General features: G+C 43.2%; 1 protein-coding gene across 5 annotated transcripts in view; it reads left to right on the top strand.

The window, feature by feature from the left end:
- Window positions 1-12,147, top strand: part of uba7 (ubiquitin-like modifier activating enzyme 7) — a 289,490-nt gene that overhangs the window by 136,122 nt on the left and 141,221 nt on the right. The window contains exon 24 of one of the 5 annotated variants that reach the window (XM_039771001.1): window positions 11,411-11,472. The exons of the other annotated variants lie outside the window; for them this stretch is intronic. Within the exon in view, the coding sequence (XP_039626935.1) occupies window positions 11,411-11,452 (42 nt within the window). The 3' untranslated portion in view covers window positions 11,453-11,472. Of the gene's footprint in view, window positions 1-11,410; window positions 11,473-12,147 lie in introns of those variants that run through there. 5 annotated transcript variants of the gene reach the window in all.

The following is a 12,147-nucleotide window of genomic DNA, read 5'->3' as shown; positions in this document are numbered from 1 at the left end:
CCAAAGAGTTCAATCTTTGTCTCATCAGACCAGAGAATTTTGTTTCTCATGGTCTGAGAGTCCTTCAGGTGCCTTTTGGCAAACTCCAGGCGGGCTGCCATGTACCTTTAACTAAGGAGTGGCTTCCGTCTGGCCACTCTACCATACAGGCCTGATTGGTGGATTGCTGCAGAGATGGTTGTCCTTCTGGAAGGTTCTTCTCTCTCCACAGAGGACCTCTGGAACTCTGACAGAGTGAGGTTCTTGGTCACCTCCCTGACTAAGGCCCTTCTCCACCGATCACTCAGTTTAGATGGCCAGCCAGCTCTAGGAAGAGTCCTGGTGGTTTCGAACTTCTTCCACTTACGGATGGTGGAGGCCACTGTGCTCATTGGGACCTTCAAAGCAGCAGAAATGTTTCTGTAACCTTCCCCAGAATTGTGCCTCGAGACAATCCTGTCTTGGAGGTCTACAGACAATTCCTTTGACTTCATGCTTGGTTTGTGCTCTGACATGAACTGTCAACTGTGGGACCTTCTATAGACAGGTGTGTGCCTTTCCAAATCAGGTCCAATCAACTGAATTTACCACAGGTGGACTCCAATTAAACATCTCAAGGATGATCAGGGGAAACAGGATGCACCTGAGCTAAATTTGGAGCTTCATGGCAAAGGCTGTGAATACTTATGTACATGGGATTTCTCAGTTTTTTTATTTTTAATAAATTTGCAAAAACCTCAAGTAAACTTTGTTTACGTTGTCATTATGGGGTGTTGTGTGTAGAATTCTGAGGAAAAAAATTAATTTAATCCATTTTGGAATTAGGCTGTAACATAACAAAATGTGGAAAAAGTGATGCGCTGTGAATACTTTCCAGATGCACTGTATTTTTGGAATGTGGGGTGGGTTTTCACAGTTCAAAGACGTGCAAGTTAGGTGGTCAGTGATGGTATGGGGGTGTCCACTGTGTGGCAGGCTGGCACCACATCCAGCCAGTGGTTGGCCTTGCCTTCCACCCAATGGTCGCTGGGGTAGGCTTCAGCTTCCCAATGATCCTGCTCTGGATGACTGGGCTTAGAAAATGGATGGATTTTGAGAATGGAGGGATCTGGTAAGCTTGAATAAACCTCAAACCTCTGCACCCTTAAAGTACAAAAAGCAAAAAAAATCAAAAACGAGCCAAGCTTCAAATGGAAAGGCAGTGGACTATGACGTGGCGGAAAGGACGTTCTTCGTGCTGTGAAAGTCTTTTCAATTTCCCTTGCTTAATGGAGCAGTAAGTGTTGTTAAATGGCTCTGTTTTCCGTCTCAGCTGTTATTTCTAGTCAGAGGAGCTTCTTCTAATATTTATGTGTCAAAACACTTTTGCTGCCCCCCTTCTAAATGTTTTTTCTGTTTTAAATTAATGAGCCCAGACCACTAAACAGATAGTTAACAAAGAACTGATCGGTAGATTGTCTTACACGGACAGCAACAGGACACTGTCGGGGAGAGTCCCAGTGCCAGAATGACCCCAGTCCAGGCGCCACTGACTTGATTTTATTGACCTCCGAGGGTCTCGACGCCTAAATTGTTTTTAGTGATAACATCAGGCACATTCCATATGAGCCATTCAGAGAGTGAGTGCTGGGAGTGTGGGGAGATGGCAATGCTGTGATGAAAGCTGGTCATCCATCTGCCCGTTCGTTCATTCGTTCTCCCATCCATGTCATGAGGCCGTGTGCACACTCCTTGATGAAGGGAGCCATTAAATAAATGGCTCCTTTATTCATACAGTATGCGGCCACATGCAGATGAGATTCATTTTCCACCATCTTTCAGAAGTACAATTCTTATTTTCATTTTCCTTCTCCAATCCTTGCCAGGTAAGGGTTGTCCTCTTCCTTCAGATTCCCTGGGTCAGGCCAAGAGGGTCCTCTTATGCCAAGGCCCAGAATACTTCTCGGGACACCACTTTGCACTCGATAAGCATTTCTGGGTCAGGCGGACCCTACATAAAGTGGAGAGGTCCTAATAATAATAATTATAGTAATTATTTATTTATATAGCGCTTTTCTAACTACTCAATGCACTTCACATAGATGATGAGGAGCCTCTCCCATCACCACTAATGTGTAGCGCCCGCTTGGATGATGTGACGGCAGCCATTTTTGTGCCAGTACGCTCACCACACATGAGCTGTTAGGTGGTGAAGAGGTGACAGAGAGAGCCAATTACAGACAAGAGATGATGAAGGGTCCAGAAGGACTAGGCCGTGGTGGGCAGTTTAGCCAGGACATCAGGGTACACCTTACTCTTTTACAAAAGATGCCCAGGGATGTTTCATGACCAAAGAAAGTGAGGACCTCGGTTTTATGTCTCATCTCAAGGATGTCACCATTTTTCAGCACCGCGCCCCTGTCACTGTGGAAGGGCATTGAGGTCCACACAGGGGTGGTGCAGGGGTAGCGCTGCTGCCTTGCATTAAGGAGACCAGGGTCTCCATTTCGGGTCCTTTCTGCATGGAGTTTGCATGTTCTCCCTGTGTCTGTATGGGTTTTCTCCGGCTGCTCCGGTTTCCTCCTGCTGTCCAAAGACATGCATGTTAGGGTGAATTGGCAATGCTAAATTGGACCTAGTGTGTGTTTGATGAGTGTTTTTGTGTGTGTGTGTGTGTGTGTGTGTGTGTTTACCCAGTGATGGACTGGCGCCCTCTTCAGGGTTTGTTCCTACCTAATCAGTGCCGGATTTAGACTTGATAAGGCCCTAAGCTATTTGAGACATGGGGCCCTTTATAAGTACTGTATATATGACAATTGCTCACTCTGACAATTTGTTTTGGGGGCCCTCAAGAAGGCGGGGGCCCTAAGCTATAGCTTGTGTAGCTTATACGTTTTTGGGGGCCCTGTACCTAATGCCCTGTGGTTTAGGCTTCAACATCCTGTTACCTTGGTCTATGTTAAGTGGGTTAGAAAATGACATGACATGACACGGACCATAGGGTACGCACCCTCGGAGTCCTCACCAACATCTCATCCTGCTCCAGCAACCCAAGCTTTCCTGGCTGGCCTCTCTCCCAGCAGCACCCTTTGGTGGCATCTAAGTAACTTGGCAGGGCTGCCCTTTGGGACTACAACTCCTAGGCAGCCCTGTATGTGTGCACACCGGGGTACCAGAAGAGGGATGCTGTTAACTGGTATACTGGGGGACCAAAACAGTCTCCCTTTGTCCTTCCATTATATTATCAGGAAAAGGGGGCACCAACCAATCCTGGCTGAGGCGCCCACACCCACCTACATTCTCTGTCCATTATGAGAGCCTCCCGGCCAAGTAACGGATCATTCATAGCAGCCCATCCTTACCTTCCATCACTCAACATAGCACAAGACAGAACTCCCTCATCAGTCAGGGATGAGCCTGTCTGGACAGCATGAGGCACTTGGCAAGATTGAGTGTTGTATGGGGTGCCAGTCCATCACGAGGTCCCCACACACTCACACACATTTGGAATCACCAGTTGCAGAAAAGTCCAAAGTGCTACACGCAGGCAAAAGGGACGTCAACAATAAATACAAGATGGAAGCAACCTCTGAAAGGGATTTAGGGGTTTATGTTGACACAACATTTTCAACATACAGAAGCAACTAAACATACTAATAAAATGTCAGGTTATATCATTCAAACTTTAATATAAATCGAGTTAAGTTATGTGTAACTTTTCACTTCCTCCTTTCTTCTTTTCGCCTGTTGCTTTTAAAAATCTCAGCCACTTTATATTTACTCCCACAAGCCAAATACACGCTCTGAGAGAGCAAAGGGGGAAAAAAAAGAAAGCAATCGTAACATAAAACGAGGCTCTTGCACAATTTTCTGGGGTTCTTCTGTTCAACATTTTTTTTTCTTTAGCAAACCTGCTGAAATAAGCATGAGTACCCATAATGCACCCCAACAGAGAGCCTGCTCTCCCAATGGTTGGTTCCTACCTAACATTGTGTAGATATTACATAATAGTAGGATAAAAATTTTGGGGAAATACAAAAAAGAAACAAACCCCAAAGTACAAATATAACATGGAAAACCAAATTAACCCTGTTACATATGCTCAGACTATATAATGCACTAGTGACTCCGCATCTGGCGTGTTGTGTGCAGTTCTGGTCACCAAGCTACAAGAAAGACGCAGCAGCACTTGAAGCTGTGCAGAGGAGAACAAGCAAGGGCATCTCAGAGCTTGAGGACGTGTCCAGATGTGACAGACTGTAAGTCTCAAGCAATGGAGTCTTCATGGAGACCTAAGGCACAGCAGCACTTGAAGCTGCATAGAGGAGGACAACCAAGGGCATCTCAGAGCTTGAGGACGTGTCCTGCTGTGACAGTCTCGGAGGATTAAATCTGTTTAGTCTCGAGCAGAGGAGACTGTGTGGGGACCTCATCCTGGTCTTCAAAGTCCTCAGCGTCAAAGAGGCAGCTGAATTTTTTCAGCTAAATGGTAAATCGCTTACTCGAGGACACCAGTGTACATTCAGGAGAAGTGCATTTAGGACGGAAGTCAGTGAGCGCTTCTTTATGTAAGCATTGTGGGAATCTGGAACAAACTACCAAGTTGTGTAGTTGAAGCAGAAACGTTTAAAAAGTATCTGGATGAGACATTTAGCTATTAGCTCGACAAACAAACTTGAAGGACTGAATGGCGTCATCTCGTTGCTCAACTTACTTATATTCTGATGTGTACCATCCTGATCTGAGTTGTATTTTCATTTTTATGAAGCATCTGGATTAGATATTGGGACAACTTAGCTATTAGCTAAACAAACAATCTTAATGGACCGAATGCTGTCATCTCATTGGTCAACATACTTAAATTCTGATGTGTCGCGTCCTGATCTGAGTTGTATTTTCATTCTTAAGAATCATCTTTAAGAAGTATCTGGATTAGACATTGGAACAACTTAGACAAACAAATAAGCTTGATGGCCTGAAGGGTCTCCTCTTGTTGTTTAAATTACTTAAATTCTGATGTGTCGCGTCCTGATCTGAGTTGTATTTTAATTTTTAAGAATCATCTTTAAGAAATATCTGGATTAGATATTGGGACAACTTAGCTATTAGCTAAACAAACAATCTTAATGGACCGAATGCCATCATCTCATTGGTCAACTTACTTAAATTCTGATGTATCGCGTCACAATCTGAGTTGTATTTTCATTTTTATGAAGCATCTGGATTAGATATTGGGACAACTTAGCTATTAGCTAAACAAACGGTCTCGATGGACTGAATGGGTTACTCTCATTGGTCAACTTACTTGTATTCTGATGTGTTGCGTCATGATGTGAGTTGTATTTTCATTCTTAAGAATCATCTTTAAGAAGTATCTGGATTAGACATTGGAACAACTTAGACAAACAAATAAGCTTGATGGCCTGAAGGGTCTCCTCTTGTTGTTTAAATTACTTATATTCTGATGTGTCGCGTCCTGATCATTTGTCAAATGTCTTATCTTCTTACGTTAACTTAATCAGCACATCTTTGAGTTTACGAACAGAATACTGAAGGACACGGTGGAAAAGTCACAGCAACACTGGGAGAACATACAAACTCAACCCCAGTACGAGATTTAATCCCAGTATTCTGGCACTGTGAGACAAACTAAACAAACGATCTCGATGGACTGAATGGCGTCATCTCATTGGTCAACTTACTTATATTCTGATGTGTCGTGTCATGATCTTAGTTATATTTTTATTTTGAAGAAGTATCTGGATTAGGTATTGGGACAAGTTAGCTATTAGGTAAACAAATGATCTCGATGGATTGAATGGGCTCCTCTCATTGGTCAATTTACTTATATTCTGATGTATTGTGTCATGATGTGAGTTGTATTTTCATTTTCCAGAATCATCTTTAAGAAGTAACTGGATTAGGCACTGGGACATTTTAGCCAAACAAATAAGCTTGATGGACTGAACGGGCTCCTCTCATTGGTCAACTTACTTATATTCTAATGTGCCATGTCCTGATCTGAGTTATATTTAAATTTTTAAGAGGTATCTTGCAGAAAAGTCTAGATGAGATATTGGGACATCTTAGCTATTAGCTGAACAAACGATCTCGATGGACCGAATAGGCTCCTCTCGCTTGTCAAATGTCTTTTCTTCTTACGTTAACTTAATCCGCACATCTTTGAGTTTCTGAACGGAATACTGAAAAGCGACAGTAACACTGGGAGAACATACAAACTCAACTCCAGTACGAGATTTAATCCCAGGATTCTGGCACTGTGAGACCAAAGCACCAACCAGAGGAGGGAGTTACTCCATGATTGCCAGCGGTTGATGATCTCTGTGATGTTTTTATGAGATCAACACAGTGAAGCAGTGCGATTTCCTCTTCAACCCCACAGAACTGAATCTTCAGCTTCTCTGCCCAAGGTGCCACCTGACTGCCAGCTACCCAAACTGGTTTTCATTGCACTATTGTTTCATAATCCCAGAGGAAGGTGTCCCGATTTGCTGTCGATTATACTGCATTTCCGGTCACAACAGAGCGGCCCAGTGCCTTCCTCCCGTTTCCTATTTCCGGCTTACTCTCTTGTGCTCTCCTTTACAGCTGTTTCCCTAAATAGAACTTACACAGTTGTTTTTTTTTCTCTCTCCATCAGTGGGGTTTTAAATGTAAACATTCACGGGGCGAACAGTCAAGAAAGCACAGATCCTTCAGCCCATGTGACATTGCTAGCCAGACAAGGCCATTTTTGTTTATATCTGATTTGAGGAGCGTCAAACACATCCCACTTTGGCTTGAAATGTCCTCAGGTCTCCTCTGGGCTGTGCCTACATGTCGTACGCTGTCTCGAGGAGCATACGGCCTTTACTGTACCCTGTCCCGCCACAAAAGCCTGCGGGATTATTAAACACAAAGGTGGCTTTGATTAAAATGCCTTTGCAGTCTAATGAGTGTAATAGCTCCAGACGGTTTTATCAACTGACAGGATTAACTGTGCAGTCATTAAGCTGCAACTGCAAAAAAAAAAAAAACCTGAGTGGGAGTTTATAAAATAATTATTTACAGTACTAACATAAATTCCAAAAGGTGTTTTATATACTGTGATGGGTTGCCAGGCAGGCCACGGTGCCGTGCAACAGGCATAGGGCACCCAAAATGTGAAACAGAAGTGCAGTGTTGGGTAGTATTGAAGGAGAAATGCTTTGACTTGATGAAGTTTTGAGAAATTCGTATACTTTACTTGTGTACAGTGGCAGAGCAGGGGATTTGAAAGGGGGGGCGGGCAAGCTCTCCCCCCCCCCTTCCTCAGCATATTAATACAGGCCTCTCTTGTCATTCACGCAGGGGTCCCCAAAAATGTGAAAATCCACTATGACAACTGTAAGGGGCGAGCTATCCCCCCAACCCGACACAGACAGATGCAGGAGGTGCACTTAAAGCATTTTGCTTCTTCACTTGTGGGCAATGCCATCCCCGTTCCCACAAGTACAACACACGGTCCCAAGCTCAGCACACAATAAATTAATTCCTTTCCTTCTTCTCTTTTCTTATTCTCCTCCAGTCCACCTCGGCAAGCTTTGTCCTCTTCCTCCCGACACTGGCTCACCGAGTAATGTCTGCTGGCCCCTTATATAAGGTGCTTGTTGCCCCACTTCCGGCAGCACTTCCGGGTGTGGCGGAAGAACCATAGACATATTACTAGACGCCGCCTGACCAGCGGTATTGTACGTCACTGCCATATTGCGAGTGGCACTGCTGTGGAGCGAAGTAACAGATAAAGATGCCTCAAGCATGTGCTACTTGGGATTGTACAAACCGCTGTACGCTCCAAACCAGATTCCGGGGGATTACATTTCATAGGTAAGGCTGAACAATTGTTTTGGTTATATTTGGCCATTAGAAAATCCTGTTTTATAATCTTAGCCCTCAAGGTCACCATACAATAAAATTAAACAACATTAGTAAAATTAAAACAAGAGAATGATAAATCAAAAAGTAATAATTAGCAAACAAACAAAGATAACTGGCAGTAACAGTGCAAAATTTACAATTGGTATGCCAGTTTGAAAAGATAAGTTTTGAGGGCAGTTTTAAAATGTGTTATTGAATCGAGCTGACGGATATGAGAGGGAAGAGAATTCCTGAATTGAGGAGCACAATGAGAGACACTCGAGCTCCCTTAGCACAGAGTCTGATGTGTGGTACAGAAAGTCGAGCTGCAGATGAGGATCTGAGTGAGCGAGAGGAGTGTCAGTCTGGAGGAGATCAGAGAGGTTGTGGAGAGCTTTAAATGTGCAGAGCGGTGTTTAGTATTGTATTCTGTAGTTAACAGGGAGCCAGTGAAGTTGAGAGAGAGAGTAGGTGTGATATGTTCAGTGGATTTAGAACAGCAGGTTATTATCTTGGCATCAGAATTTTGAAGAAGTTGTAAGCGACGGATACGTTTTTGTAGGATGCCAGGTAGAATAGCATTACAGTAATCTACACGTGAGGTGACTCAGGCATTAACCGATACTTCAGTACTGTGTTACGTAAGAACGAAGTCTAGAAATGTTTCAGAGATGGAAGAAGGCAGTCCGAGAAATGTTACTTATATGGAAGGAATTATTTAATAATAATAATTATTATTTATTGCCATTATTAGTGTATAAATGGTTATAAATAATTGCATGTAAGCGATTCTCCAAAATCTGTTGTATGTAAACGATACTGTTTTAAACGTTATTGTTTTTTCATCAGAAAACCCAGTTTCCGCGTCTACCTGTATTAGTTTAAATGGCACTTTTGCCACTCGCAATAGGGCGGGCGCTCTGCCGTATCGTGTCGATGGGGCAACACAGTGAATGCGGTGTCTATCTATATATGTCAATGGGAAGAACCGCCCACATGAGCTCAGGAACACAACTGTTAGAAGATTAGAACAATCTGGACGAGAACAGGCCATTCAGCCCAACCAAGCCCTCCAGTCCTATCCACTTAATTCTTCTAAAATAACATCAAGTCGAGTTTTGAAAGTCCCTAAAGTCCTACCATCTACCACACTACTTGGTCTGCTATTCCATGTGTCTATGGTTCTCAGTGTGAAGAACAACTTCCTAATATCTCTGTGAAATTTGTTATACAACATTGAATCACAGTGGATTGACCAACAGTAAAGACGCTTTATAATGTCAAAGTTGTGTAAATTAATTACAGATATAAAGCTCAAAATAATTAAAAGAATTCACCATCAGCAGTAGCTCAGTCGGTAGAGCGGGTGGTCCAACAATCGGAGCAATCCTGGCTCCCGGCATGAGAATGCAGCTGTTGTGTCCTTGGGCAAGACACTTAACCTACCTTGCCTGCTGGTGGTGGTCGGAAGGATTGGTGGCGCCAGTGTTCGGCAGCCTCACTTCTGTCAGTGTGCCCCAGGGCAGCTGTGGCTACATAGTAGCTTATCACCAGCGTATGAATGTGTGTGTGAATGGGTGAATGACTGTTGTGTTGTAAAGCGCCTAGGGGGGTTCTTGAACTCTAGTTAGGCACTATATCAAATACAGGCCATTTACCATCTTTGGTGATGGTGAGGGTGATGGTATGAAGAACCTTATCAGAATTGGTTAATGTTAAGGGTGGTGTTCACCAGAGGTCAGTGCTGGGGCCACTGCCATTTTTAATATTTATAAATGAATTGGATAAGAACAGAAGTAACAAGCTGGTGAAGTCTGCAGATGATACCAGACCAGGGGAATTGGCAGATAATCGAGAATCTGTTGAATCATTACAGAGGGTCATGGACAGCATACAGGCTTGGGCAGACTTGTGGAAGATGAAATATAAGTCAGTAAATGTAAAGTATTACAGGTAGGAAGTAGAAATGTTAGGTTTGAATACACAATGAGGTTTCTGAAAATCGAACGTAGGAGTCATAGTGCACTGGACACTCTCAACTGCCAGACAGTGTTCAGAAGCCATTAAGAAGGCTAACAGAACGTCAGGTTATATAGCGCCTTGATGTGTGGAGTACAAGACCAAGCTTTATACACACTGGTGAAGCCTCATCTGGAGTCCTGGGTGCAGTTTGGCTCTCCAGGGTACAAAAGGTTTTCAGTGGTGCAGAGCATCCCATCACGTATTTGAGTAGCTAATTTCTTCCCAGGGAGCGTAATTACTCGGACATTGAGAAAGAATTAAATAGGCAGATGGGCAGAGCCAGAAAAGGTCCAGAGAAGAGCGACTTGGCTGATTCAGGGCTACAGGGGATAAGTTATGATGAAAGATTACAAGAGCTGAGTCTTTACAGTTTAAGCAAAAGGAGATGAAGAGGAGACCTGACTGAAGTGTTTAAAATGATGAAGGGAATTAGTCCAGTGGATCGAGACGGTGACTTTAAAATGAGTTCATCAAGAACACAGGGACAGAGCTGGAAATTTGTTAAGTTTAAATTTCACACAAACCCAAAGAGACCCACAGACACTTGGAATAAGCGACCAAGTAGTGTAGTAGACAATAGGACTTTAGGGACCTTCAAAATTCATCTTGATGGTATTCTTCAGAAATTCAATGGATACGATTGGTGAGTTTTATGGGGCTGAATGTCCTCGTCAAACATTTTCTAATATTCTAGTTGGCACATTATTTGTATTTGGGTCTGAAGCCAGAGGTACTGTTAGCCCGACTCTGCTTGTCTCCGGTGTGTCCCTTCAGTTACCAGGGTAGGTCTGTCTGGACATTGTGGCCTTATTTATTTATTTATTTATTTTTTTACTAACTTTGTGACTAAATCCGGACCGTCTGTTTTCATCCCTTAATGGGAGTCATGGTGGTTAGTGCTCTGCAATATCACACCGGCACACTGGATGTTGCTGCCAGGCTTTCTTAATTTATGCCTACTCTACACTTTTTGTGTTTTACATTTGTAGAGAAAAGCCAAGCAAAATGACCCCTTTTATTGGCTAACTAAAAAGATTACAATATGCAAGCTTTCGGGGCAACTCAGGCCCCTTCTTCAGCCAAGATGTAATATGTAAATAGTTTGGGTCGCTTGGCAGAGATCCGGATTCTTTTTGACACTAAATAATCATTTTCTGTCAATCAGTACTAGAAAAGCCAAACGAAATGCTCTGTGATAATAAAACATGACTGGGGACAAACCTTTTGTCTTTAAGATGGAAACCTGGCTGCTTTAACTTTCCTAAAAGTTCTTCTCTGTTGTCACCGATCACTTTTCCACTACATAAAGAATCTGTTTATTTACTCAACTTTCTAATAATACGTAAATATTCCTGAATTATTTTGCAGGTTAATTGTCCTCTTTCCGTTTTCTGCCGCCCCATTCAAGTGGAATTCAGGTGTCTTTGATCAGGTTATTGCTGGCTAACAGAAGCTTTGTGTCCCTCATTTCTCAGAGAGTTAAACTGGTGTTCTCTTCTTCACATCAGCCTAATATTCCTCTAATTGAATACAGGAGAAGAGAGAGACTACCTCCCAGGACCCCCAACTAACCTAATTGAATTAAGAGAAGCCGGCAAGACTCCAGGGAGCCCTCCAAAGTCACAGCCCACAGCCATGGCTCACACAAGCTCTTTGTTCGACTTACAGATTGAAGGCTATTTCCTGCTTTCACAGGAAGCGGCATATTGGAACCAGATTTCCTCCCCGAGCCCCCTCTGATCTGTGGCTCGTTTCTTATAATTTACTGGCCATCACAAGATGGGTTTTCCTTTGAAACGCATCAGCCCTGGCTATTTCTTTTTTAAACTCTTGCGTTTTTAAAAGGAGCCGATTTCCTGACATTCCTCCTTTCTCGGTGTCTCTTGAAAGTGACAGCGTTTCACAAGAGCAACAGGGGGCAGACCTTGAAGGGTTTATTGGCAAATGGACCCTCAAAGCTAAGTCCACATCTGCCCAGCAGACTGTTGTCGTCATTAAATCTTAGTGCATACTTACATTCTGCAGGCCTTATTACTTAGGACCCCAATAAGGGGTGATGTGATGCTGCCTTACTGTCTTAAATGTTCAGTTTAGGTTTCTGTTGTCTTATATTCATGTTGTATGGAAAGAGGTGATCTGCTGTGGTGACCCCTAATGGGAGCAGCTAATCGAAGACAAAGAAGAAGAAGTTGGCTTATATCTGCATTTATTTTTGAAATGTAACTGTTTTTATGATAGCAGTGCAGGATACTCATTCTGTTAGAAGTGAAG

Source organism: Polypterus senegalus, chromosome 12 (assembly GCF_016835505.1).
Source record: "Polypterus senegalus isolate Bchr_013 chromosome 12, ASM1683550v1, whole genome shotgun sequence".
NCBI lineage: Eukaryota > Metazoa > Chordata > Cladistia > Polypteriformes > Polypteridae > Polypterus > Polypterus senegalus.
Note: the sequence above shows the minus strand (reverse complement) of the source record. Positions and strands in the feature narration are given on the sequence as shown.